The sequence below is a fragment of the Sturnus vulgaris genome, chromosome 6 (assembly GCF_052056855.1).
Source record: "Sturnus vulgaris isolate bStuVul1 chromosome 6, bStuVul1.hap1, whole genome shotgun sequence".
NCBI classification, from domain to species: domain Eukaryota; kingdom Metazoa; phylum Chordata; class Aves; order Passeriformes; family Sturnidae; genus Sturnus; species Sturnus vulgaris.
The window spans coordinates 43,421,953-43,449,535 of record NC_142248.1 but is presented as its reverse complement, the minus strand read 5'-3'; the positions used below and the strand labels follow the sequence as shown (position 1 = coordinate 43,449,535).

Genomic DNA, 27,583 nt, shown 5'->3' with positions numbered 1-27,583 from the left:
TGGACCCTTTAATGAGATGATGCTATGGAGTAATCGCTGTCCCAGGGACCCTGCTGTGAGCATCAGCACCATGAACTGACTGTACAGCGTAAACATGCACCTTAAAATTACAAAAATACGTCCACACAAAGCCTGCCCGAAGCAGCCAGCCCCAGCCTGCCCGGCAGGATCAGCCGCTAGCTTTTCTCCCTCTAATCTGCCCACCGAGCAGCGTCACAGAGACTGTCTTTTATCAAAACAAAGGCTGGATGCCGGCTGGGGAGTGTGAAGCCGACTAAAAATGGCTGAAAAGCTGTCCAAGGCACCCGGGAAGGTGGCCAGCCCCACCCAGCGCAGACACCGACCCGCTCAAGATCCGCTGAAAATCAGCCCAAAAAGGAGATGCCATTGTTCCCTTCGCCTACGCGGGCAGCGACACAACATCACCGCAATATTTCACCCTCAGAACGAGTGCACGGGAGCATAATGAAAGGATTAATGTGTTGTTTTTTTTAAAAAAAAATAAAACAATCCTAGAGCAAAGTAGGAAGCGGGGGGCCATCCCGGCTGTGTCGCCCTCCTTGCCGGAGCTGCGTTTTCTTTGTGTGACACAAGGCTAAGCCCGGCTCTGGGTGTGTCCCTGGGCAGGAGGCAGCCAGGAGCCCAAAGCCAGCACCTCCGACCCTCGGCAGGCACAAGTGCAGCGGCACCCGGCTTCCCTAAAGCCCGAAAGGTAGGAAATCATGCCAGCGATATCCCGACGGAGAGAGGCGAGGATGAGGAATGACGCCGCTAAGGGCAAGGGCGGATGCTTTGGGAATGAGCTGTGAGGTGGGAAGGGAGGACCTGTATCCTGGATGCTTTCAGGGTGAGACACCTGGGGATGGGAGAAATGCATTCCGACAACAGAAATAGGGGCTTTTAATCTTTCTTCCTTAAATTACCCCCAAAGAAAAGCTTCGCGGGGAGGGAGAGGAAACAGCATGCAAAGGCCCACAGGTGAACAATGCAAAAATGGATGGATCCTGCCTTTGCCTCCTCTGCCATGCAGTCCTAGCATGCAACACCAGAATAGATATAATACCCTGACATTTCCAGTTGCTCCAAAGACAGTCCATCTTGGTGGAGTCGGCACTGGCTTGCATCTCGGAGAGCGGAGGGATGGGCTGCCGGTGCTGCGGGTCGGAGGCACTGCGTTAGCAGTCAGGCATTCCCGAGCATGGGTGGCTCGGTGGGTACCGCTGCCGTCTCCCCGCCCGGCTCCGGACTGATGCTGTAAGCAGCACAGGCGGAGGGGGAGGGCATATTGTACGCGCTGCGGTCTCCACTGCAGCAAATCAGCAGTGTGATGTGGTTGCCCTAGGGAGCAGGCTCCTTTGAAAAGGGGATGCGGTCCCTTTTTCAAACCAAAAGCTTGCGCTCGGGCGGCTTAGCCTCCTCCTAAGCCGTGGAAATGGTTAAGGCAACCTGATGGCAAAGAAATAAAAACAAATTGGGTGTGGGTAAAAGCGAGGGTGGGGGGGGGCGGTGGGGGGTGAGCGGTGTTTCCTATGTGTCAGTACGGTTGTGACTGTGTTCCAGAAATTTCTTGACAGTGATGGAATCTGGTGTTTTCTTCTTTTTTTCCTTTTTCTCCCCTTTTTAATTTTTTTTTTAACGAAGGCCACATTTCACCCTCCAGGTTTTCATGCCACCTTCGCCTCTGCCCAGCTGGGTGGGGTCGGGGAGCAGGCAGGAAAACAACAAGGTCAGGATCCAAGCCCTGCAGAGCAACCCCTATTTTGCTATATATATATTTTTTTAAATTTTTTTTTTTAAACCCTGAGGGCATGGGGTGACCCGTGTGGCCCCCCAGGCCAAGCCCTGCCACACCAGAATTCTGAAGACTCCCAATTGCACCAGGTTTGGGTGTGCAGGGAACAAGCGCTACCTCCTCTCATTGCCCAAAATGCTGCATAAATCAGGATTTGAGTGTAAGAGTGCAGGAATACGGGACAATTTGTGAAAGGCCCACTAATAGCTGAATTTTAACATGGACCCCACCACTCCTTCCCTGGCAGGACACAGCCTCTGCCTCAGTTTCCCCACCAATAAACTATTATCAATAGCCTTGCAGAAACATCATAACTGTGCAATGGTCATACTTGGCAAACACTGGGGGAGAAAATCCTTTGCCACTCAACCTGTTTGCATTTTCAGATTTTGGGGTGCCTAGTAATATTAAGAAACTCCCCAGAAAGCCACTCCATTTTACTGAAGAGTGACTGTGCTATCAGACTGTGTCCAGTCATTTTGGGCATGACCTCTCAGCTCTGAGGCTTGATTTAAACCTTTAGATCACGACTGATCATGAAATAATTTCACTTTAGCTGCGTTTTACTGAATTTTGCTTTTTCATGTGGAAACAGACACCAGCACAGACACGGTTGGTCACATACTCATCAGCATGGGGAATAGAGTTTGAACCCCTCTGCTCTTTTGGCTCCAAAAATAAAAGGTCTTTAATACCTCAGTTAAGATATCTCCTCCAAATGGCAGTAGTACTTCACTTATCCTTCCCTCAGGTAACTCATCTTATAGAAGAAAGCCAAAATTTAAGGAGATTAATCATAATATTATCCTACTCTTTACCTAGGAAACTGCTGGCATTACAGAGACCAACAGCTATTGTTCATTTTTATAAACCATCGTCAGGATCCCCAAAAACGCTTGCTTAGGCTTGAACCCAGCATCTTCATTCCCTTAACAGGGAAATCTTTAATTAATTGGGGCAGAACTCGCTTCAGCTGTCATTGCATATAGTAAGACTAAACCATCTATACTATTACAAATCTGGATTTTGTGTTCTTCCTGGCTTTGTTAAAAATAAAAGGAAGAAAGTGGTTGGCAAGGGACGATCTCTAAGTATGAACTGATTGGTTTAAACCCTTTGCAAGAGCAGAAAATATCCCTATTGATACATTTTTCCCAGTAAACTCCTTGCAGCTCTGCAATGGGGTTCCCAGCACCAAGTCAAAATGCGAAGTATTTATAAGAAGTATGTATAAAACAGAGACATAATTCATATCAAACTTATATATCCTTCTCCCTGGAATAGCCACAGACACCCCAAATACAGGGCATAGGTCAAATTCATGGCTACTGGGTGTGTACCACCAGCAACACAGCAGAGAGAAGGCAAAAGATCTCTGTTTGGTCTCACTGTAACCCAAATTTCTCAGTCAGGTATGAAGGACAAATTCCCTTTGGACAGAAGAGTGGTCCATGTACGTTTAACATCCCACTATTGATTCCTCCTTGCCTTCATTGTTTGTAGAAGTTTTTCTTGCCACAGACTTGGTGTCTCCATTCCCACGTCCAGGCTACCAAAACGAACCACACTATCAGGCTTCCTGTTTAAATTCTTACTCCCCTTTGGAAAAATGTCTCTTCAGACGTGGCCCATGTGATTGGACTCTCCCACACTACTTCCAGAACTATTTTAATCCACAGCCACCAGAACCTATCACTTTACCAGCAGTAACAGGAACACTGCATTTGTGTCAGAAACAGAACTGAACCAAAACAGTGAGATGAAGACACTTAAAAAATGCATATGGCCTAAGAAGAGCTTCCAGTGTGCATTCACTTGTCCCAGGACCTGAGGCAGGTGGGGGACAGAAGCAACTCTATGTGTGACTACAGAAATCGCACAAAATCCCAATCAGCACTGGGTGGATCCATGACTGAAATGCCCATTGATAAAAAATGCATTTCTCAAGGAAATTTTAAATTATGCATTCAGTAAGTAGTGAGACAGAATTAGGGCTAAGCACTTGGCCATCAATCCTGGGGTTAAGAACTGCTTCTTTGTCACAGAACTAAACCAGGAGCAGGCTGGAAGGCACAAATAAACATTGCACTGCCTGGATGTTAAAAGGGTGAGACATGCAGAGATCTTGGCATCAGTTGCAGGAAAGTTCAGTGTTGGAGGAGAGCTTTGCTGTGATCATGAATATGAGCAGGATGAAAAGTAGTGAGTGGAATTTGCTTCCCTTCAGAGCACTGTCCATTGGAAGCCTCTTTCTGCTATGGGTGTTACTGAAATTATTACAGATCTTAAGATGTGTTAGTGAGGTCACAAGAAGCTCAGTGTTGATGGCACATCCACAAGCCAAGAGGTCTCATCAGCACTCTCCTGTTACATAGCTCTGCTGGAGATAATGACCTGTGTGTGCAGGGTGTGTGAGGTAAGCACTCAGCAAAATAAAGTTACCCATGGGATCACTGCAGGAAACCATTCACCAAGTGAACACATGAGTAGGGTATTGCTGTCTGCCTCGTTTATTTCCATCCCTCCAACTCCAACAGACATCACAGAATCACAGAATCATACCTTAAAATGCCTTAAAGCTCATCTAGTTCCAAACACTTTGCCCGTGGGCAGGGATGCCATCCACTAGACAAAGTTTCTTAAAGCCCCGTCCAATTCAGCCTTGAACAATTCCAGGCGTGGGGCACCCACCTCTGGATGCCAAATGAGCCTGTAGCTCTGCAGAGGACAGGGACACCCTGCCATGGCCTGTGGCCACCAGGGTTGTGCTCCTTGCAGGGGCACAGGAAATCCTGCAGCAGGACTGGTGCTCCAGCCCTACCTTGTGTCCCTCCAAAAGTCCTTCCACAGTGACCCAACCCACCTGTGCACCACTGATGAGCTCTGATGAGGTCAGAGTTAGCCATATTTAAGGCTTTTTAGGTAAAAAGACTTGAGTGGACCATAACAGTTCATAAGAGCTCAGAAGCACCCACTGTTCTACCACAGGAACTAAACTTCAGGGCTGCCCCTTGACAACCCCACTGGAGGGCAGGGGTGGAAGTCAGCTGGTTTCAGTTGGTTTAAAAGATGATTTAATGTTTAAAAATTCAAAGACAGAGCTGAAAACATCATTTGGAGTGCAGTGACTTTGAGGGCACTTTGGACTGATTGTGTTTTCCTGCATCACTCCATGTCAAGGCTCCCTGGGACACATTGAGGGCAGCACCAGATGGGCAACATGGTGCTGAAAGATCCTGACACTTAGCACTTTAGGAGAACAATAGCATTAAGGGACATCATTTGGGTTATTTTTCTAAGCTAATTTGCTCTTAACATTAGCAACAAAAATAGGGAGGATGCTATTTTAAAAGTTGCATTAATATGTCTCGAAGCTCTAAAGAGCAACGGGGAATTTTTGCCTGAGCACTCCAAGCAAGGGCAGCCAACAATTACATTTTCGTGAGGAGGCTGTCAATAGCAGAAGGATGGGCCAAATCCTGGCTCTGCTCTCATCCTTCTCACTGTCTTGTGCTCATTCTTGCACATTTTCTGGTCTGCAGAGCTGCTCAGAGGCAGCTCAAATGGCAAGGCCATGAGCTGGGAGATGCTGACGGCTGTTTCAGGTCCATCACTTCTCACAATACAGGAAGCCCATAGACAGGTCTGTCCTTGCTGTCTTTTGCCCCAGGTGTTTGCTATTTTCTCTTAGAAGATGTAATGCAGTGATGAATTACCTTTTTTCTCAGGTCTTCAGACCACAAACGGAATCAATAAGCTGATAAAAAAAGACAATATGGTCTTAAACTGGCAGAATTAAAGTCTGAATCTAAGCAACCACAACAAAAGAAGCCTGTGTCCTGGCATGTCACATAACGTTCCAGCTTCCCTGCAATTTCTTTTTAAGTCTTGAAATGCCTGGATTTGTAGGGTCTTTTTTTAATCATCAGTCAAAATATTTGGATTGTTCACAAGGACAAGAAGTGTGATTTTGAGATGTGCTAAGCTTGTACTCTGCTGTTTCACTTCCTGCTCAGTAAAACTGTTCTTCATAGCCATCTTTGCTCAAAGGCTGAGATTATAGATATCTAGATCTATATATAGATATATATGGATATATCTAATCACAGAAGTGTAAACTGGAAGGGATTTTCAAGATCATCCAGTTCCAACCCCTGCCATGGGCAGGGACACCTTCCCCTATCCCAGGTTGTTCAGAGCCCTGTCCAGCCTGGCCTTGGACAGTCCCAGGGATGGGGCAGCCACAGCTTCTCTGGGCACCCTGTGCCAGGGCCTCCCCACCCTCACAGGGAAGAATTTCTTCTTAACACCTGATCCAAACCTGCCTTCTGTCAGATGAAGCCATTCCCCTTTCTCCTATCATTCCATGCCCTTGTCCAAAATCCCTCTCCAGCTCTCTTGCCAGCCCCCTTTAGGCACTGGAAGGTGCTCATCTCCCTTCTCCAACTTCAAGAGTCCTGACTGTATAAGAGGACTATGTAATAATTACATATAACTGTGAAATAACCATATATAACTGTATAATAACTGTATATAGTTGTATAATAAAACCTTATCATCACCAGATTTTCAGCAGCAATCCAGTGACACGAACCAAATGAGTTGGTGAAAGATCCAGGTGAGACAAGATTTGTGCTTGCTTCCTTCCCTGGGAATGAGGTGCCTTTCCTTGAATCCTGGTAAATGAGCCCTTTGAGGGGAGCTCCTTAGGTTCAATGTTGTTATTAAGAAATAATTTTGGGTTTTGAGCCTCTGATGCACCTCAGTGAACATAGCACAGACCTTCTTCAGCAGCCATCCCAGAGATGGCTGGGACCCCTGTGGTGCCATTTGAGCTCCCTGATTACTGCAGGCAACAGCACAACTAACACATAACAATCAGTTTTGATTTACTCCTGCTTCTTCAGAGTTAGATAATTTCTCTTGGTTCTTTAATGTTATTTTTGAACTGCGAGGTTCATAGAAATAAAGGCTCTATTCCTGCCATTGACCTAGAAAAGTCTTTTGATTCTTTCCAGTGGGACTACTTTTTTTCAGTTACTGGGAACCTTAAAATCATGAGTTTCTCTCCTCTGGGGGAGGTAGTTGCTACATCTTCATTCCTCCTTTAAGATTAGAGCAGTAAAGCTGAAGAGACCCTAAAACTCTCTCTGACCTCCTGCACTCCCCCATTACAAAGGGAAGTGCTTGCAGCTTATTCCCATTTTCAAGCCTTCTGTTTTTAAGCCTGTGCTGTGAAGTTTTTCTCTCCTACAGCATTGCTGGTGCTGCAGCTGGCATTATTAATTCCATTTCATTAACTGATCTTCTTAATGTACTGGAATACAAAAGGGAAGACAGTTCTGGGACCACAGAGTGGCTGAGCCTCAGGAGATCTCTGTTCAGTGCCCACGTCTGCCACAGGCTTCCTACATGACCTTGGGAATCATCCCTGAGGTCTCTGGGTTTGCTCAGTCTATTTAAATTTGGGGCATTGTTTCTGCAGCAGCCAGCACAACATCTGAGGCTCCAACAAAGGAGCCTTGCTCGTTTTTGCAATATGACTTGCAAGGCAGGTGCTCCTGGCTGCCATTCTTGGACCAGGCGAGATCAAGCAAGGTTGTACAGATGAATTTGGATTGCACTGCTCCTGGAAATGGTGAAATCCTGCCTGGTGGTGTATAAGGGGCACAGGGGACTCCTCCTCTTTGGCCAAGTATGCCCTGAAGAGATGGTGATGATGCATTTTTAGCAAATTCTTGAAGCAAGGTTTGGTGTCCAGTGCCTGAGATGGGGAAATGAGGCTGTGTCACATGGAAGTAAAAGCCACCAGGGCGAGGTTCTGTCCTGCCCTTTGCTCCTCTGCACATCCAGGTCCTGAGCTCAGGCAGCTCTGGTGCACCCCCAGGAAAGATGTTCCCACAAAAATGCCAAAGCTTTGCTTCCAGCTTGCAGGGCCACCCTTTGCTCCTGCTCTGCTGGGATCAGACACAAATTTTGAAGCTCCAGGTGCTGATTCAGAGGTTGGGATGCTCTGCCCAAGTGCAAAATGCAACTACAAATTTTGCAAATGTGACAGCAAATTAAACCAACAGCCTGCAGGCAGTATCTCAGGAGACTGAGGCTACATTTGCAGCAGTGCCACAAGCCCTTAATTGAGTTTGGGGTGCTCATAAGCAGCCAGGGGTGCCTGAGAATGAGCTGTGGTTTGCAACATTTCTGCACTCCTGCTGCCAGCCCAATTCAGGCCAGGGGAGAAGGTGCAGAATAATTTAATGTTGATCAACCCCCTTTCCCCAGCTCCAGATGCTCCCAAAAAATAATATTCTTCGGGGAAAGGTGCTCTCCAGAAGGAGCTGAGCTTCTCACCATGCTGGAGAGCTGCTTCAAGCATCTCACCACGGGCATCTTTACATCCTGCACCTATCTTGCAGGGAGGATAAAACACATCAGTGGTGGAAGTGTGTGGATACTGCAGCCATGCACCAGCTCGGCCAGCACACAATTGTCATGGCAACCCCAGCTTTCCCTGGAAAACAGAAGCAAATCACTGAAACACTGCTGGATTCAACAGCCTGCTCCGTGCATGAGAGACACCTGGGTACCAAGATGCTCTCTGCAAAGGGACAGCTCCAATCATGCCCAGCCTGGGAAGCTGGCTGTTAATATGGGAAAATCCTGGCTGAGGTTACAGAGAAATGGAGCACAGGTTGGACAGGGGGAAGTGAAGAAGCAGCTGCTTCTGTCCTGAGCAAACTCAGCCTGCAGTGCTTACAAAAGTGATGGAGGAGGCAGTGTGGCTGCTTATTGCAGCAATGCCAACGGTGCTGCGTGGCGTGAAGTGGAGGAAAAGAACCCAAAAGGAGCAATGAAGGACATAAAATACTGATGTGTAAGGCAGAAGTGCCAGTGCAAGGCTGTCAGAAGGGGAAAACAAGGAGAGAACAGGGCAGGGTTCTGTTGGGAGTCTGTGTGGGCACTGGCTGGAGAAATGCTTTGGACAGCGAAGCAGCACTCTGAGTTTTAAATGTTATTATGGGCCTCTAGGGCAATTAGAAGAATTAGATCAGGAAATGATGTGCCAGAAGTGTTGGCTGAAAAGTGCTCAGAGTTGTGTTTGCTGGGGAAACAAACAGGGAAAAAGATTTTGTGTGGTATTTTAGGACATTGGTTAGAAGTGAAGCAACACAGAAAAGCAGAAATGATTTGAGTAGTGTGGGGCTGGCCCTGCTCCAGCACATCCTGTCACATGGGGCAGAGGGAAGAGGACAGGTCTTATGTATATATCTTATAGAAGATACCATAAGCAAGGTCAAGCAAGCTTCCAGCATCCAATCAGCAGAATATGCCATGAAAATCTACACCCTGGAGCCAGCTCATTAGGAACTTAAGATCAGTCATCCCTAAAAACAGTTATCATATGTAAACAGAAGCAAAAGGAGGAAAAAGAGAAGTAAAAAAAAAGCAGAACCCAGTTGAGCCTACTGAATTTGTGGAAATGGGCAAATCTGAAGAACAGATCCTATCTCTGAGCACTTGACTATCATATAACCTCACTCCCTCTCTGCACACAATGAGAAAGTCCTGATTTGGATGCTGACATCAAGTATCTGAGAAAAGACAATTGAATTTCCCATTCTCAGGGCTAAAGGATTAAAGATAGATCAGCAAAACTATTTCACATTTAGAAAACCAAACGAAAAAGCCTGAGGAATTCAGATTTCCCCGACGATATTGTTAAACACCACAAACCACATTTTCCTGATTGCTTCTGCAGAAGGACTGAGAGCTCTCTATCCTGGCATGAGTGTGAGCAAAATAGGAGGTATGGGGTGGATTTAAATATATACATGAAAAATTGAATTATTTTTCCATATTTATCAATTAATAAGTAGCTTGAAAGTCCACTGGACAAAACTAAACGAAGGAAGGTGCTTTCCTTATCGACAGCACATTTAACAGCACGTGGATATAGTAGAAGCATCAGGAATTTCAGAGTAACTGCAGATTTGCAGGGATCCAGAAATAGCTGTATCCCAGAGCACTGCACACAAGCAGTGTAAGGTGGAAGGAAGCAATATTACATATTCTGCATGGATAGTGAATTCCCCTGCAACAGGTTTGGCTTTTGCAGAAATGGGGAATTTCCAAAGAGAACAGTAAAATAGGTCTGGGCAAGATTTACAAAAGGATTTCAGAACTGCTTTCCTTAAGTGTTTCCCTCCTTGCAAACATTTGAGTACATGGGGCTTTGATGAAACTCCCTGACTGAGACAGGTACCACCAAATACCTCATTGTATTACATCAGTTACTTCATTCTTAATAAATCCACGTAGGGATCCAAAGCACAATATCCCTTGTGTCCCATGTGAGGTTCTTGAATTTCAAATGCCAGGTACTTAAAATTAATGTCTTGCAGATGAATCAGAGATAAACCATAATGGCATGACATTAATTTCAAATTATAAACTCAAGAAAACCACAATCTTATTTTGGTTAGCAAACCAAAAAAAAAACCCAAACCCCAAACTCAATTGTCGTATTTTGTTTTGGATGAACCTCCTCTTCCACGGGTGCAGTAGATGTGATCAGCTCTTGCTGAATTCTGGGCAGCACTCTGAGTCCAGCTGGTCCTCAGCACCCGTGGGGCTTTAGAAACCTCAGCCTCTGAGTACCCCCAGCTTGAAGCTGAGAGACACCAGCCCTCAAGATTAGGATCATTAATAGTGGGGGCCAGAAGAGAAGGACTTCATTTTGGAAGCAGCAGCAGCAGCTCTTACCTTTTCCAAAACACTTTCTTTTAAACTGTGCTTTCCCCCCCACCTTTATTCTTTTCCCAGACTGACTGACATTTAAAGTGATCAAAGTTCCCTGTGAACCACAGCTTCTAAATTTCAGATAAATATAGCCACGCTGCTCTGCATTTGTTTGTTTTTCTCAGGTTGCAAACCTGCAGTAGAGACCTACTTATTGTGGAGCAGGGGGAGCTGCTGCTTTGTCACCACGTGTTTCACAGCCAGGAGGGAGCAGAGCCCTCCGTGCAGGATGTGGCTCTGCACTGCTCCCAACACAGGGTCCAGTCCTGCTCTGGCAACTCAGAACAAACCCAGCAGCAGCCCCCTTGTTGGCTGGAGGAGCCAGAGCATCCCTGGAGTGGGCAGAGGGCACATGGAGACATGATGCAGGGAGACAGACTGCACGGAGGGGAGGATGGACATGGCCATGGCTGAGCCTGGTGACATGTCCAGCCCACGCTGACACACAGGGGGACAACCCTGAGCCCTTTGAGACATTGGGAAGCTCTGTGGGCTCTGGGGTATGGATGGAATCACATGCAAGGGCAGGAAGGTCCTGCCCCTGCCCACACACACACACAGAACCACTCAGCCAGGTACAATTTATTTTGGTCTTCCCATCAGCTGGGAAGTAAACGTGGCAATTACTTTGTACATCTGAAGTATCAGAACCCTTTGGCACATTTTCCTGAAGCTGAATAATTAATGAAGAGCTCTGATTAGTGTGAATCTTGTGGAATCATCAACAGCATGGAGTGACATGTACTTCTTGATACCTGAGACAGGGCTTTGTGAGGAGGCTTCCATCCTTCCCTGCAGCTCAAAGGGTGTGGCACGGGGTTTGTTCTGGAAAAAAGGTTTCTGCCCTGCTTTGTGCTTAGGCTGCCACAGACACAAGCCACCTTCAAAATATGAATGCTTTGCACGTGATGGAAGATAAAATACATTTGTTTTCCATGCAGAAAAGACATCCTGCAAATGTAGCACCCAGCAACTCGTTTCTCTCAGTGCCTCATTAGAGTCACCACATCTAAAAGAGTTTTTTTTCCCACTCTTGCTGACAAACAGGACTCAGCTAGAAGATACCAGGTGTGCCAGATCTGCCAGGTGTGGGGCTCAGAGCCTGTGAATTCAGCCACCACAGCAGGATCTGGCCCCCAAAGCAAAGGAGCTGGCTCCCATGGCAGTGGGATTCCAGGTTGGCACTGGCTGGCAGAGCAAGCTGGTGTCCCTTCAGGGTGAGTCCTTCTAATAAGAGACTGCTGCATGGGAAGTAAAGGAAGAGCTGGTGGCTGTCAATTTAGGTCCATTTTCTCCTACAATTTCTTTCTGAATCAATTCTCCACGCAAAACACACCAGAGAGTTGTACTGAGCAGCTCTGTGTGAGCTGCTGCCCTTTGCCCAGCCCTCCCTCATTTCACCATCAAACTGCAAAAAATCTGTTTTTTTACCCTGAGGAAGAGAGGTTTTTACTAAGGAGGAGAGGGGCTGCCCAGAGAACACATGGAGCTATTATATGTGCAAATTTGGTATCTTTGAGGTCCTGAAGTGCAGAAGGAGGTACAATCTTCACCACTCCAGGGAGGAGATGAAAGTAAAGCAAAGAGTTTACATAAAAGCAGAACTCTTCTGATCCCAAACACCACAGCCAGAGTGACACCAGCTCCAAAACACACTGTCCCTGCTCTCTCATGCATTTCACCTCTGAGCAGCACGTTCACATACTCAGGGATTATACTTTCAAACCTGTGAATCGACACTCATCAGACACCTCAAAAAGCTGCCTCTTCCTAGAGAGATTTCCTCCTTACACAGAGTTTTGTAGAAACAGGAGGTAAAGGACTCCTTGCAAGGAAAAGCAAATAGTTTGGAAATCGTGTACTTTAAGTCTGTGCCTGGCTCTGCCTCATCCAACATGTGTTTCCATGGAAGCAGAGGAGGAAATGGGCAGCCTGTGGCTGCAAATCACAGCAATCTCACTGCCTGCTCACGAGCCTGAAAAGACAAATGGATCATTAAAAATAAAAAACACCTGAAATTTTAAACATCCCTTTTGATAGTAGATAGCTGGTATTTAGTGCTGCAACATTCTCTTCAGGGACGGGGGTTCAAGTGAATCACAGCTGAATGAAACCAAACTTGGGCTCATTCTCAGAGGAAACAGAGTATGTGCCAAATAAAATGATTTTTGCTCTTTTGTTGGTCACACTGGTGTAGTGATTGTGTGAGTACAGAGAATGGCAGCACAGCACACAAAGGCAGTTATATAAATGGAATAAAAACACGTTTTCAGCATGGTTTGGAGGAGTGAGAGAGACCAAACCAAGGATGGTTTAGGAAACAAGGATTATTTAGGAAAAGGAAAGGTTTATCTGTTGTTCAAACCTGATTCTGATCTCAGGAGTGAGTCTCCTGAAGTCAACCTGTCAGTCAGTCACTTATCAACATGTCCTTTGAGCATAAACTTGTTTCTGACTACATCCATGAAATTTTCCTGGCCTTAAACGAGCATCTTGAGGCATCACCGCATCCAAAGAAAACACACAGTTCCTAACAGCTCCCAAGTCAGTTGCAAATACATCTTGCTGCTGAGCTAGGCACATTTCACTGGGAGTAATTACCATTTATCCCCAGGTAAGAGCTGCTTCTCGGCCGAAATGTGGCACTGGGTGACTTGATTGTAGCTGCTCTCGAGTGACTAAGCTGGATCTACCTGGTGGCTTCGTGCCAGCTCCCAACAAGGCACCAGGGCTGATCTGTGTGCAGCCATTACAGGATCAAATGCAAAATGTCTTTCCTGCACTTAATCCCCTCAAAAAAACATATATATCTCTTTTACAGCAGCCTGCCTTGTCCCAAAAGGCTGCAGGATCTCTCACCAATAGATTTGGGTTTCTTTTCTTTCTTGACTATCAGGCAAGAAAATTTAGGCACACTTAAAAAAACTGCCAATTAGAAAACAGAGTTGCAGACTCCAGAGAGTTAAAAATCCTGAGTTTTTTTAGTGCTTGGGAGACTTCCTCCCCACAGCTCTGTGTGCAATGGATTTGGAGCTGTTCTCTGTAGCTGCCTGAATGCTGAATTTCTGAATACTGTGGTCGATACTGTATTGAATAACGATACCTATGAGCTAATGACATCTCTGTGTGCATCTAGGACTTAAGTTTAGTAGATTGTTTTCAGACAGAGAACAGCACAAATTGAAAGAATGGGTGAAATCCATTTGAGTTTCTTAGAAACTACATCCAAACAGGGAAATATGAGAGATGAAAATAAATCTACTGGGGAAAATGAAGAGATTGATCTTGTACCAGGACTGACCCTATTTCCAGAGCCTGCAAAGGTCCCAGAGAACTCAATACCTGCAAATCCCAGTGAGCAGATGGGAGTACCACAGAAGGTATCTTTCTTCCTTTAGAAGCCTGTGAACATATGGCTAAAAGAGAGGGTGCACTGGACTGGTTTTCATCTCTGGCTAGTGTTTATATTCTTCATCTCACCAGTGGAAATTGCCTGGTGGTACTGCCATGAACTGTGATAATCTGGGATTTTTCCTTTCTTTTTTTTTTTTTTTTTTTTTTTCAAAAATATGGATGTCAAATCATAATAATGGTTTGTTTATTATTATTATTTGATCGAACTATAATAGTAATTTGTGTGTTGTTTCTACCTATGCTATTGATGTGAGCCACTGAGTGTCCACTGGGCCCAAAAGCCTGAAGATGAAAGGCTCCTGTATCCTATTCCCAACTCCAAGCCCACCAGGACACACCTGGGAGTGTTCAAGTCCAAGCTGAATGGGGTTTTGAACAACCTGGTCTAGTGGAAGGTGTCCCTGGCCATGGCAGGGGGTTGGAACTGGGAGATCTTTAAGGTCTCTTCCAAACCTAACTGTTCTGTGATTCTAGGATTCTATAAAAAGGCTCTGCAAGTTTTAAAAACATGTAAGGAAAGAAAGAACACTGCAAATAAATTCTTGGACCAAGTAGGAAGGAACTGAAAGGTGAGCAGAAAACTGGTGCAGATGAGCCTGCACTAGGAGAATATCAGAAAAGCATTTGCTTCTAGACAGCAGATATTGATCTGCAGTCACACAGCAGCACAGGCTGGACAGGAAGCATCATCAGAAACCGGCTGAGGGAAAGGGAGAAACATGTCAATAAAATCAAGCTGTGTGTCAAAGAGAGGAGGAGGATGGAGGAGGCCAGCAGGGCAGCCTGTGCTGGAGCCATGGGTGTTTACCTCACTCTATCAGTGACCTTGGGGGTGATGCCATTATCTAATGATGCCAAATTGTAGGAGGCACAGAACATATTAATTACAAATGGGAGATTAGGCTTACGGTCTGATAAGCAGCTCACAGAGTTCAATGGAGAGAAGTTTTAATGAGATTAAGTGACAAAGCCATCACTTAGAAGGAAGCATTAAAAAGACTAGAGACAAGGAGAAAGAACTGGGGGCGAAGGCAGAGAACTATTAAAGCCATCTGTGTTATTAAAAGAGGAGTAAACAAGGCCTGTGCCTCTCAGGGAGAAGTGGGGATGGCAGCGAGGCGTGCTGGCACCGCCGGTGGGAACTGCTCCTGTGCATGCATTGTATGAAACATCTGAGTCAGACTCAGGGGGATATTGATGGGAAACCCAGCACAAACTTGGGATTAACACCAGCAGCAAAGCACTGTCTGGCTTGGTATGAATAACTGCAAGCAAGAGCCTGGAGAGCAGATCCAGGAGGTCTGGGTGAGTGGGATGTGGCAAAGGGTTGGAGCTGCCTTGATGGAGAAGAGCTCTGCTTCGGCCCAAGAGCAAAAAGAGCAGGACACTGGATGGTAACAATCAGGGAAAGAAACTGGCCAGCAGTTAATATGTCAGGCTCTTAAATAATAATAGCTATTGCTAATGATGAATAATTAAAGCAGAGCACTTGGTCCTCAGGCCCTTGTGTAGTCCTGTTCCTCTAATGCATGGCAGAAGCATCATTTATAGTACGTGGCAGGAGGAATCTTGTGATCACAGGGACTGGCTCTGCCTCATCTCCTACCAAACCCACTGCATCCTTCTCCCTGAGCTATATTTAAAGCTGAGTTCAAATAAAATGGGTATGGGAGCAGCTTTGAATCAGACTGATCAGAGACCTGGGGTGTGGGGATTGGAAATAATGTCCTGTGTTTATTTACCTGCAGGCAATGGGCCAAAACAGCACCTGGAAAGGAGGAGAGACATCTCTTCCTTCAACATCAGTGGGCAGAATTCTGTATGGCTGTGCTATAAAGCAAATGTTAGACACTTTTCCTGTCTGTGATGGGACAGGTGCTGTTGGGGTACTTGGGGCTGTGTGGCATTGTCAGGCATGTAGTGTCTCACTAACACATGACTTTGCCAATTCTCACCTTTCAAATGCATCTAAGTAGGGAAAAGGTTTGAGAAGAAAGCAGAGCAGACCCCTCGGTTTTCTCCCTTGTCCCTCACCTTTCCATCCACCACTTCACCCAAAGGGTAACACCATTGTGAGGGGACTGAAAAAAGGAGCAGGCACCAGGCAAAGCAGAGCTGACCCTCAGGCAGCACAAAAAGGTGGCAATTCCTGCATTTAATAATCCTCCTCACACTGAAATTCATCCTGCAAGCTCTTCAAGGAAAGGTCCTTACTGCTTGCTCTTATCTTGGCTAACAAAAGATCCTGATCTTGACTGGGTCTCCAGGCACTACATCTAAAACAAGACCTAAAAACAATAATCAGCCCAGAGCTTTCTTTTTCCTGAGAAATCAGGGAGCAATTTGTGCATGTTAAGAAACACATCCACCACTGCAGCCTTTCAAAGTCATCTGCTATTCCCTTGACTTCCCTTGCAATGCAGATTATCCAAATGCAGATCCCTGAGTGCTCTCTGATACACAATTCCAGTAAATATTTACATCCCCTCTCTTCCTATTTTGGCTCAAACATATGCTAAAAGGATGCATAGGGGATGCCTCAGCATTTTACAGTTTCTCCACTTTGGTCAGCAAAAGTGAGATCCTGTGGGGGTGACAGCTGAAAGTGTGTTGCAATCTCACCTTTCTGGAAAGATTCAAACCCCTACAGTTAATCCTGATTCTTAAAAACTGCAGGTAGAGGGTTATACATACAGGTATGATATGGGTCTATGCCTGACTCAGATTCACAAATAGGATCTGCAGCTCTAACCTCCAGCCTTTCCCACAGGGCAAAAGCAAAGTTCTCATCTGAATAAATCCTGAAAACCTCATCTGCCAGCATCTCCAAACCAGTGCAACAGCAACAGGAGCTGAAGCCAAGTGCTCTGAATATTTCCCTGCAGAATACCCAGGAGAGCACAGCTCTATGTAAGAGAGATATTTCCACAGTGTTTGAGGGAACATTTCTACTCTTAGCAGACACAGAGGTGCCAGGAAATGATTCTACTCTTCAGGCAGGATTCAAACCACAGCACAGACAGCCTTGTGAGGCCATGGTTATCACATTGATCTTTTTAACCCCCTTCCATGGAGCATCAAGCATGAACTAAGTGACCACTGCTCATCCAGACACTCTCCCTAGCTGCTGCTGTGGTTGTAGTGAAAGGCAATGCCCCTGCCCAGACTGTCCCTGAGAAGCGCCAGATCCCAGCCATGCTAAGGAACAGGCTTCAGTTCACTCCCCTGCTCCAGATGTGATGCAGAACAGTTTGATGAGGCATTGCTGCTCTCTTTCTGTGGGATTTGAAGTGCAGGGAAGAGGGGGAATAGCTGCAGACAGCTGCCTGGATTGGTCAGGGAAAGGAATCCTCACCTGGGGAAGAAGCACTGGGGGAAAAGGTACTGATAGAACTGAACAAGGGCTGCAGGAGTAGAAGGAAGCAAGGCTCCTTTAGATGGGATAAGAGATGGCATGTTCCCCAGACAGGTGTGTCTGACAAAGGTTTATTTTCATTCTGCATGGCTCTACATGCTCCACGAGCAGCCCCATCAACCCCTCTGACCCTAAGCCACTGCCTGCTGGCCATTGCCAGCTCTTTGCAATGCCCTCCCCTCAAAGGGAAGGTCTCACATCCCAAACTGAGCCAATCTGGGCACACAAACATCACCAAAGTCACTGCTGTGTGCACAGCCAAAACTTCCACTCTCCTTTACAAAAGGCTTTACCTGACAGTGCTGGCACTCCAGGGTGGGATCCCTGCCCCGATTCCCTGTGAGCTCTGTGACACCAGGACATTTGGCTAACGCATCCTTTAACATTTTTCCTCCAGTACCCCCATTTATTTCCTTTTGCAATGTCAGTTTGCCCCGCCAGCCTAATGAATAATTCAGCAACATTAAACACGTGCCAAAGCTGTTTCAGCTCTTAGCAGGATCAGTTCTTTGGGCGTTTTCTCCATTTAAACTTCATTCCAGCATAATCTCCCCTTCATTGCTGCTGGGGGAGCAAGATCTACCAGTAAAAAGCACACTGCCATAGTTATATGGAAATATAACAATATATATGGAAATGACCTCTTCGATAGGAATAGTGCGCTGCTAATCATTCTGCAGGATGCCTTGCTGCTCCTGCTCACTGCTTCTGCAAAAAACAGCTATTTTTTTTCAGAGACATCTATTGCATATGAGGTTAAATAACCACACCATAATGATGATCCCACAAACCAGAATTCAGGAAAAAACTGAGACCATTTCCCAGTTTTTTGTGCGTTCCTGGTGTTACTGCAGTGAAAGCAATTCATCACACCCAACAAATCAATTACTCACACAATAAATTAGCCAATATAATTCCTTTTTCAGCAGCTTTTCTAGACAAAAGGGGTGTGCACATGTAGTGGAGTCAGTGTGTGACATCCAGCTGCAATAATTGTGCACATGAAGGGTAAGGTGAGTGCTCATTCCAGCAGGCACAATTGCTACTGTGGCTTTTATTAAATCCCACTCATTTTATCACTCCCTGGTTGCAGCAATAAGCCTTTCACTTTCATCTAAGGGTGAAACATAGCTCTGTTTTTGCAGCAGCAGAGCTCCAGTGCAGGAATCCCAGACAAACAGGGAAGACAGCCTGTTCTCCCTCTTTGAGAAGTAATTTCAATTCTTTGGAGCAGCTCTTGCATTTAACTTAAGCAAGTAAGCACAGCTGTTTGTGTTTCAGTGTTTCAATGCTACATTAGCTGATAAAGTAACCTTCAGAAATCCTGCCTGTTTATCTCTGCTGGCTTTTCTTCAGGCTCCCCTACCTTGTTGGTTGCTCAGATACAGACCTTGTTTTGTTGATGCTATTATCAGCATTTCATGAGGATGTATGCAAGGACCCCCTCACAGTCTCCTCTGTAAGGATCTTCCCTATTCCTAAAAGAGAGCAGAAAAACCTCTCTGTGCAATGCCTGCCTCTGCCAACAGCACACACTGAGATCTTGGGCTGCTTTTTGGGGCTGCTCAGAAAACAGTGTGGATTTTGATCTTACATCACTGTGGATCCCAAATAGCACCAAGCAAAGCAGAGAGCTGGTACCAGCCAGGCCATGGTGGTGCCAAACCTTGGAAATCTAAATTATTTTTATCCCTTGAATTTTGCAGTCTCATTGCATCTTCTATTAAAAAGAAAAGAAGCTATTAAAAAAAAACCAAAACATTTTGCTCATTTGTACGAAATATGTTGCTCTCATCCCAGATGGAGGATGTAGCGACATCAAAAGCATCAAAAAGTTTCCCCAGCAAGTTATTGTTTAGGATCCAGTTTGAAATAGGACAGCCTTTACTGAGATTCCTACATTACCTGGCAGTCTGAACAGTCTAATGACAAATCCTTAAGGCAAGCTGAATTTGGTGCCTTGGAAGCCTTTTATCTCCCATTCTAAAACATGGCTTTTTTTGCAAAGGTAATACTGATTATCTGTGTCCTTTTAGTGCCTCTCACGTTACCTCAGCTCAGAGGACTCCCGAGGTCACCTCTCACTGTAGCTTGCACTCTCATGAACTGAGTTGTGAAATATTTTGCTATGAACTGAGAGAAATCTTGTACATCTTTTCCAGTGATGTTGGAGAGTTGCAGGAAAGTATTGGAGGACTAATTCCATATAAAATCTCGTTGGATCAGCTAGGAAAGGGTTTCTCTGAGCAAGTGATATCAAAGGGCTTTCAGTGCACAGACTCAAACATGAGTCAAGTAGAAGCTGCAAGGAAGATAAACCCCAAAAACAGAGGTTCTGGCATCAAAGCAACCCAACCTGGCAGGATTTTTTCCCCACAAAAAATTCACTGCTGTGTAAGGTAGCTGCAAATCTGTAATGTTTTGTGTCTTCTACAATCACTCAGCCATGTTGAGTGGAGAAACAGCTATTTCAGAAGCACAAGGAACTTTATATGCGAAATTTTCAGAAACAAGGCTCAGCTGAACTCTCCCAGACCCAGAGCACTTGTGAAATTGGTCACCACCACCGAAAAAACAAACCTTCACCTTCATTTCTACAGCTGATTTAAGCAACCCTGACATCTCCATATATCCCCACTACAGGCAGGCTTGCATCTGGCAGACCTGTGGTGGGGGCATGACATTATTGGCAGCAAAACCAACCTGTCTTCTGTGTGCATTAGGAATTTTTTCCATGCTTGTTTGTATTCCTCACACACAAATGAAATGCAGCAGAACCAGAACACCAGAATGAACTCTCACCACCACAGCTCCCATGAAACTACTGAGCTGCTCTCAGAGCCAGAGGGGAAAAAGGGTATTTGTGATATCTGTCTGGAAAAAAATAGCAGACTAAATTGCCCAGGTTGTGTAAAGGTCAAGAGAGTTTGAAAAAAATAGACTGCAAAAGAATAAAACAAAGGAATGTGGAACCAAGGTAAGATTAAGAGCTAAAGTGACAAGAACATGAGAAACTTCCTTCGGGGGAGAATTCAAACCCTTTGAATTGAATGCTGGATCGTTGCAAGTCTCTTAATTTCTATATTTTTCTGGACTGACATGAAATCAGCAGCTCCCCAAGGAAAAGAAAAAAAAATAAAAATCCCCTTTTCAGCCAATATAGCTATTATGTCCCAATCAGCAGTGTACCCTCAGAAGCTAAGGAAAACCACCAGGAAGATGAATACCCACCTCCAGATTTTATTCTCAGTGGAAATCTATCACATGCCCACCCTTCACTACAGTCAAATACATTAATTTTAACTTCATGGTATCTACCAGACACAAATAGCAAGACCCAAGGAAGTCCTTATTCTGCTGAGCATCAGAGGAATTAGAGCCAACAGGTTCAGAAATTGATATTCCTCCTCTCATTGAGACCTAGAAGTATATTTTGCATCACTGGAGCTTAATCTTAAATTTAAATCTGGCCTGAAATGAGTCCAAACTCTTCAAATGAATTAATCAATGAAACTGGTGAAAAACCATAATTCCCAGCTCACAGAGCATTTCTAGATCAGAAAACAAAATATTCCAGGAGTTCCTTGCAAAACACTAAATTTATGAGGAAACTGCATTAATAAGAAAAATATTCTGCGTTAACAAAAGAAATCTATTTTGATTTTTTTCTTCACCTAATCTGCATTCCACTATATAAACTTCTCTAAGCACCTTCTGAGCTAAAACCTTGAATTAGTATGGATGCCTCATCCCTGGAAGTGTTCAAGGCCAGGTGGTCTAGGGAAAGGTGTCCCTGTCATGGCAGGGGGTTGGAACAAGATGATCTAAAAGAACCTTTCCAGCCCAAACCATTCTGTGATTCTGTGAAAGATTTTTTAGCATAATTTACAAAAAAAACCCTTACCAGTTGTATAACTTTCACCTCTTTATTATTTATGACTTAGGGTTTGGATTTTTTCCTGTTTCTGTATGCCCAGAGTAAACATCACGTCTCACTATATATTGTGCCATCCACAGAAAAATTATCATTGCCATCTCATAGGTGCTAGATGTTTCTCTGTCTGTGACATATTTCAGATCTGCTGGAATATCCAGACAAAGCATCCCTACATCCAGGCATCTGCAAAACCTGGCCACCATCAGATTTTCAGTGTCACAGCCTTGTCTGAAAGCCGAGTCATTGATCCCTGACACAAAGAGACACCAAAAGGGACTCTGTCAAAATTTTGGTTTTGAAAATATGTTTAAACTATGAGTGATTGTGCACTTGAGGTGTGCCTGAATTAACAGAAAAATCACTCATGAAAAGAGCAGTTTTCTCCTTGCAGCCTTTCCCAGGAACAGAACTGAACCAGCTTCAGGTGCTCAGCTTGGTGTGGCATGGACATGGATATGGATATAGCAAGTTATGGACTCACAGAGACAAGTCTTTGCACATAACACATCATTTCTCTCCATTCCCCTTGTTAGCAGGTTCTTGTTTGTCTAGAGATCCCTCCCAACTCTCTGCGCTTGGCCTGGACTTTGCTATTCATGGCCTTGACACTTAAACATTTGACACAACCATCAGGCCCCTGCATACAGTTAAACAAGCAGCTTTCTGGGCTGTTTGTTTGTTTGTTTGTTTGTTTTTCTACTGGTCACTATGAAATCTTGATCAGGCAGGAAGATTTTATAAATGCCATCTTGTGTCATATCTGTCAGAAAGGTACACTTGTGTCTGAGTGACACTGATGACAGCTCTTCAGAGGCTGTCCTTTGCTCTGAAAGGGAAGATATATAAAACCAGAAGGATAAAGCCTATAATTTTTTATAGCTCAGTACTTAACACTCACAGGCAGTGGAGTAGACAGCAGTCCCAGGAGAAGACATGTGATCCTCCCACGTTAGAGCTATACCCAATTTTAAAAGCTCCTCTGAGCATCCAGTTGCTGTGTTTCAGATGCTTGTACACACATGTATTAAAAGTTTGACCTTACCCAATGGATGGGGAGCAATTTTCACCAACAAAAACAAAAATCAGGGGAGGAAAGAGATGCTAGAGGTAAAGCAGGCCAAATACTCGGGCTATGGATAACACAGGTTGTGGAATGAAGAAGTGAGATTTACTGAGACGTTTCTGAAGGTCATAAAAAGGTCATGCTCTGGTGTATGTACATGGTGCTCACTGTGAGAGGGATTATTGCAGTAATCACCACTGATCCCAGCCACTGCCAAACCAACCAGTATATCTAAGGAGAAAATCCCTTGTTCTTTGCTTTTTTCAGATCTTTTCTAGAGTGCAGGCATCTCCTCTAAATGACCATTCCTCACTTAGGAGACCCTGCTATGCTCCCATCAAACAAGGACTCCAGGAAGAACTCCAAAGTCAGCACCTGACTATTTTTCATCTCTCTGCAGAGGGGACAGGTGGCACTACAACAACTCCTGAAGACAGAAAGGGCCAAACTCACTCCTTGCTTCCTGAAAAAGAAAAGGAGTGAAGGACAAATCCTGAACAGCACAGACCCGCTGGTGTGCACGCTGCTCATTTCCACCACCATGGCCTGCACATCTCCAGCTTTCTGCAGCTCAGCTCTGGCTGAGTTATCACAGCTTGGTGGTTGACAAGCTGTCAGGTGGCTGCTGGACTGCTTGAAACGGCCAAAAGTGTGTGATGTTCTCTCTCCTCCTTCATGGGCACAGGAAGAGTCAGTGCTGGTTTGGGGACACTCTTCCAGCAATGGTGGCTGGAGGGGATGTCTGGGACACAATGGTAGGAAAGAACAGAGGGAATGAGACAGTTCAGGAGGCTCAAAAACATAACCACAGAGGAAAAAAAAACTTAAGAAACCAGAATTGCTTAGCCTAAAGTAAAGAAGGATGGAAGAGTGTTAACAGTTTTGGAGAGACACCTGGGAACTAGCGGAGGATCTGCCAACAGAGGCCTTTCCAAATGAGTCACAAGCATCTGTCAAGAGTGTTCTACCAGGAATCATGGCTGTGGGCCAGGACATGGCTCTTGGGACCTCGTGGAGCTGCTGCCAGCCTCTCTGTCTGAGCTGCACTGGGTGGCATTTCTCCTTTACCCTGCTCTGCCCACAGGCAGTGGCACTGAGGTGTCAGCACGGGACTGACCCAGACTTGCAGGCTCCAGCTCTCAGCTCCCCCAAACCTCTGTCCTTGCTGAGAGGATGGATAGAGGTGGCAGAGGAGGGCAGAGGTCCTGAGATTTTGAGAGGAAGGGGTTGGACCAGCAGCCTCCACAGGCCCCTTCCCACCTGAATCATTCCATGTGGGAGGAAAGTCCACAGAGGTTCACCAAGCTAATCCAAGATTTCATGGCAAGACCAGGACTATGTTCACATGTTTACTTCTCTGGACAGGTTTTTATCCCACTCCTACAGCATCACAAGGTGCAGACACTCCACCCCCAGGCAGGACATCCCTCTCCCCTACACCTTTTCCAAGCAGGGGCTTTCCAAAGGATGCAAAGCTACCGGAGCCCCATAAAAAGCAAACTGAAGCACAGAAAACAGATGGGCCAGAGTGTGGAGGCACTTACAGCAGATGGCACTAAAATATTAAACTAACATTACCGTATGCTTAAGCCTTGGCCTGGCTTGCTGCTGATTGCAGAGCCAGCCTGGTGAGAGCATGCAGATGAGAAACAAGGCTCGGATTGCTAAAGCACCCAACCAAACATCCCCTTCCCACGGAAAAATGCTTCACTAGCAGCTCCTCCAACAGCAGGGATGTGCTAACTCAATGCAGACGATGTTTAGCCGAACAAAAAAGCATTCCCAACAAATTCAGGTCTTTCCCAGATCTCTGCTGGAAAACCTAGAGAAACTCTGTAAAATCAGTTTGTCTGTGACACCAAACAGGGAAAAAGCCCACACTGTTTAGTGTTTGTCCACTGTGGGACAGCTCTGGACACCATGGGACAGCACAGGAGGCACCAGGAAGGAGGGAAAACACCTTCTTCAACCCAGGGCATTTGCCACTGTCACCCCACAACCAGAAGTGATCCTGTCTGCAGCTGTGACACTGCCTAAGAGACACCAGGATACCCCACAGAGATGGGTGGCCCTGAAGCTTGGTTTCCCTCATGGGTGCTTAGAGCCACAGCAACCACCAAGGGTGTGTAAAAAGGACAACATTTGTACTGGAATAGTGCTGTGAAAGCCCTTCAGAAGGCATCAAAATCAAGATGCTTCCTGGCAGGTTGGCACAAGACTGTGCTGCAGAATAATGCACTTGAAATTATTAATTTTATTTGACTGTGTGTCCAGCAGGATCCTGCCTGGAGCCTAGGTCCTGCCCATTGTGTCATCTAACCTGTGAGTGACAGCTCACAGCCCCAGGCATGGCCTTTCCTTATCTTAAAAGAAATTCTGCCATAAAGCAAAAACAAAATTAAAATAACCATTACTTTGAATGTCCACATCTCTTTCTTATTTATATCCTGAGATCAGGCATCTGATCTGAAAGGTGACAAGCTGCTTCATATGTCATTAAATGGATCAAGAAGAAGGAATATTCCAATACTGTCACTGAAGGAGGGGCTGGGGAGAGACATGATACTCCAGCATAAGGGAGATCTCCTCCAGGACCAGGTCCTCAGACCGTGGGACACCAGCACAAAGTAAGCCAGACCATCCTGGCAGAGAGTGGCCAAAAGGCACCACAAGAGAAGACAGGAAAGGACTCAGCCAAAGAGCTCCTTCTCAGCTTGCCTTAATCCAGGCTTCTCTGGGGCTTCTTGCAAAATGCCCCAGGCCAAAGGATTCATGTTTCCAGGACAGCAGGTCTTTCCTGAAATTCTCTGTATGCCCAAGCCATGTGCAAGTCCAGCACATAATAATTTAAAACAAAGAATAAGAAAGAAGAAGAAACTGAGCTGTCACCTGTTGGATACCTTCACCTGTTGGAAACCTGGAAACTGAGAGTTTTAGACTTTCTGTGCTGACAGGCACTGACCCCCAAGAAAACACTGCTTTTGGCCTGAGGCCTTGGAAAAGGCTTCCAAAACTGAATGATAGAACTGAGAACACTGGTGTGTAGTTTGAATAAAAGTGTGTAATATCACTTAGTAGAAAACTTAGAATTTAAGGATTTAAAATATAACAGTATATGGAAGGCAAGATAGAGGTTTTAAGGTGGAAGTTTCTTTCTTCTTCACCTTCTTCTTCATGAGTCTAAGTGGTAATTTTGTAATTGAATAAAAAATTCCGCATTGCAGGTCATGAGTGTTTAGTTATTAGGTTAAAAATAAAAATAATTTAAATGTCCGATCTTAATTGAACAGTTTAAGTTTAAAAGACCTTGTAGAGAAAAAGATACATCGCCATTTTTACCTTTTTAGCTACAAGTACTGTAAAACTCACTGTAACATAAGTAAGAATTAATAAACATCTGAGTCCAAACACGAAATACCATCTCTCAAGCATTTAATCCCGACTCCAGGAAAAAAAACAAACCAAAAACCCAAACCAAAACAAAATAAACCAAACCAAACCAAACCAAACAAAAACAAACAAATAAAAAACCCACAAAACAAAACAAACAAAAATTTTAAAAAAAACCCCAAATGATTAAACACAATAGCACCCTCCCTTCCTGCAGTGTCAGATATACTCCAAGCCCTGTTGTGTAAGGGCTGTGCCCACTCCTGGGAGGAAATGCCAGGAGTGATGTGAGAGCTGCAGCTCTGCCTTCCCCTCTGTGCTCTGCAGGAGGAGTTGGCAGCACCAGCACAGGTAACAACTGCACATCTGTGGCCAAAGCCAAGCCTGGGGTGCATCAAGCAAAGCCATGGTTCTGACCATGCAGAAAAGCAGGAGAGGCTGCTTGGTGATCAACAGTGTGGGAACAGCTCCACTCCATCAAATCCTGACAGCTCCAGCAAAATGGAGGTGGGAAATCACTGCCCATTTTTGTTATTGCCACTGGATGGCAATAGACGTTAAGCAGAGATCACTGTGCAAAACCACACATGCACTTGCTGTGCTCCACCTTGTTTTTCAGGGCCATGGCCGTGGTGTCAGCATGCCCAGCAGACACAACAGAGAGGTCCAGAGCCCACAGGCTGGCAGCAACACAACCAGCAAGACTCTTGCTGGGGTTGGGTTGAAATCTGGGCTTTTTCCTTTGCACAGCCTCTCCATGCCTTTCCTGCGCTCAAAATTAATTTTTGTCTCTCCAGCTCAGAGCAAACTCTTCTGATGAGCAGTGCAAAATACACTAAAACCATGGATAGGGGTGAAAAAACACCTGGTGGGATTACAGTACCATGCTGTGTAAGGCTTACATTGAAACTAGTTGTTTTTAAATGACATATACCTCGCTATGAGCTGGCCAAGGGCCACAGAAGGATCTACAGAGGGGTGTCTAAAACGCAGCCAGGTGTGTTAACAGCTTCATTTGATCTTGTGTAACGAGTAAGTAATAGAATACAATCAAGGTTTTTCTGATTTCTATATTTAAAAAGTACATAATTGCATCTTGTTAGTATTGTCTTAATGATAGATAACTATGACTAAGATAATTCTCTTGATTAGTGAATGATGACTGTTTCTGCTTTGGGTGACATCACTCTGCTGCACCTCTGCCATGTGTCACTGCCACTGCTCCCCCTGCCCTCGTCACTTTGGCTGAGTGTGGCCAGTGCCAAATGCCTGCCAGGTGCCTCTGAGTTGGCACATGGTACAAATGTGATGCAGTGATGTCAAGCTCTGCCAAGACCTCAAAATGATGCAATGAAAGCAGTGACTGTCCCAGTGGATGTCCTCTGTCACATCATTTCCCTACCAGCCAATGTGTCTTGGGAGGACCCATGGGGATGCTCGTTAACACATCCCTCAATTCACCTCTGGTAACTGATAAAGTGATGGCTTTCATGGGGATTTCTTGTGGGTTTCATGTGGATTCTCTGAGTGAGGAACCATCTCTCCTTTCCCAGGAGAGAGGGAGAATCCCATATACCACATTTAACAACAATTTAAATATTGCCCAAATATAGCAACACACCCGTGACTGGAAGGCATTGTAAACTGAAACCTTCATAATCCAAACTTTCTTGTCTTGAAACCCCCTTCCCATATCTAGAAATCAGCTCTACTAAAAGATACACAAATTTTACCAACAATACTCTCGAGAGGCTCTATGTATTTGTTTTCCTTGCC

At 45.2% G+C, this 27,583-nt stretch overlaps 1 protein-coding gene and 1 long non-coding RNA gene across 3 annotated transcripts in view; one reads left to right on the top strand and one right to left on the bottom strand.

Moving 5' to 3' along the window:
• RTN1 (reticulon 1) overlaps positions 1 to 27,583 on the bottom strand; it is a 114,738-nt gene that overhangs the window by 15,257 nt on the left and 71,898 nt on the right. The window contains exon 1 of one of the 2 annotated variants that reach the window (XM_014871393.2): positions 1,064 to 1,241. The exons of the other annotated variant lie outside the window; for it this stretch is intronic. Within the exon in view, the coding sequence (XP_014726879.1) occupies positions 1,064 to 1,124 (61 nt within the window). The 5' untranslated portion in view covers positions 1,125 to 1,241. Of the gene's footprint in view, positions 1 to 1,063; positions 1,242 to 27,583 lie in introns of those variants that run through there. 2 annotated transcript variants of the gene reach the window in all.
• Positions 595 to 25,832, top strand: LOC148223461 (uncharacterized). The gene is made up of 2 exons (XR_015804284.1): positions 595 to 712; positions 22,685 to 25,832. It is a non-coding gene; the product is annotated as an uncharacterized LOC148223461 (long non-coding RNA).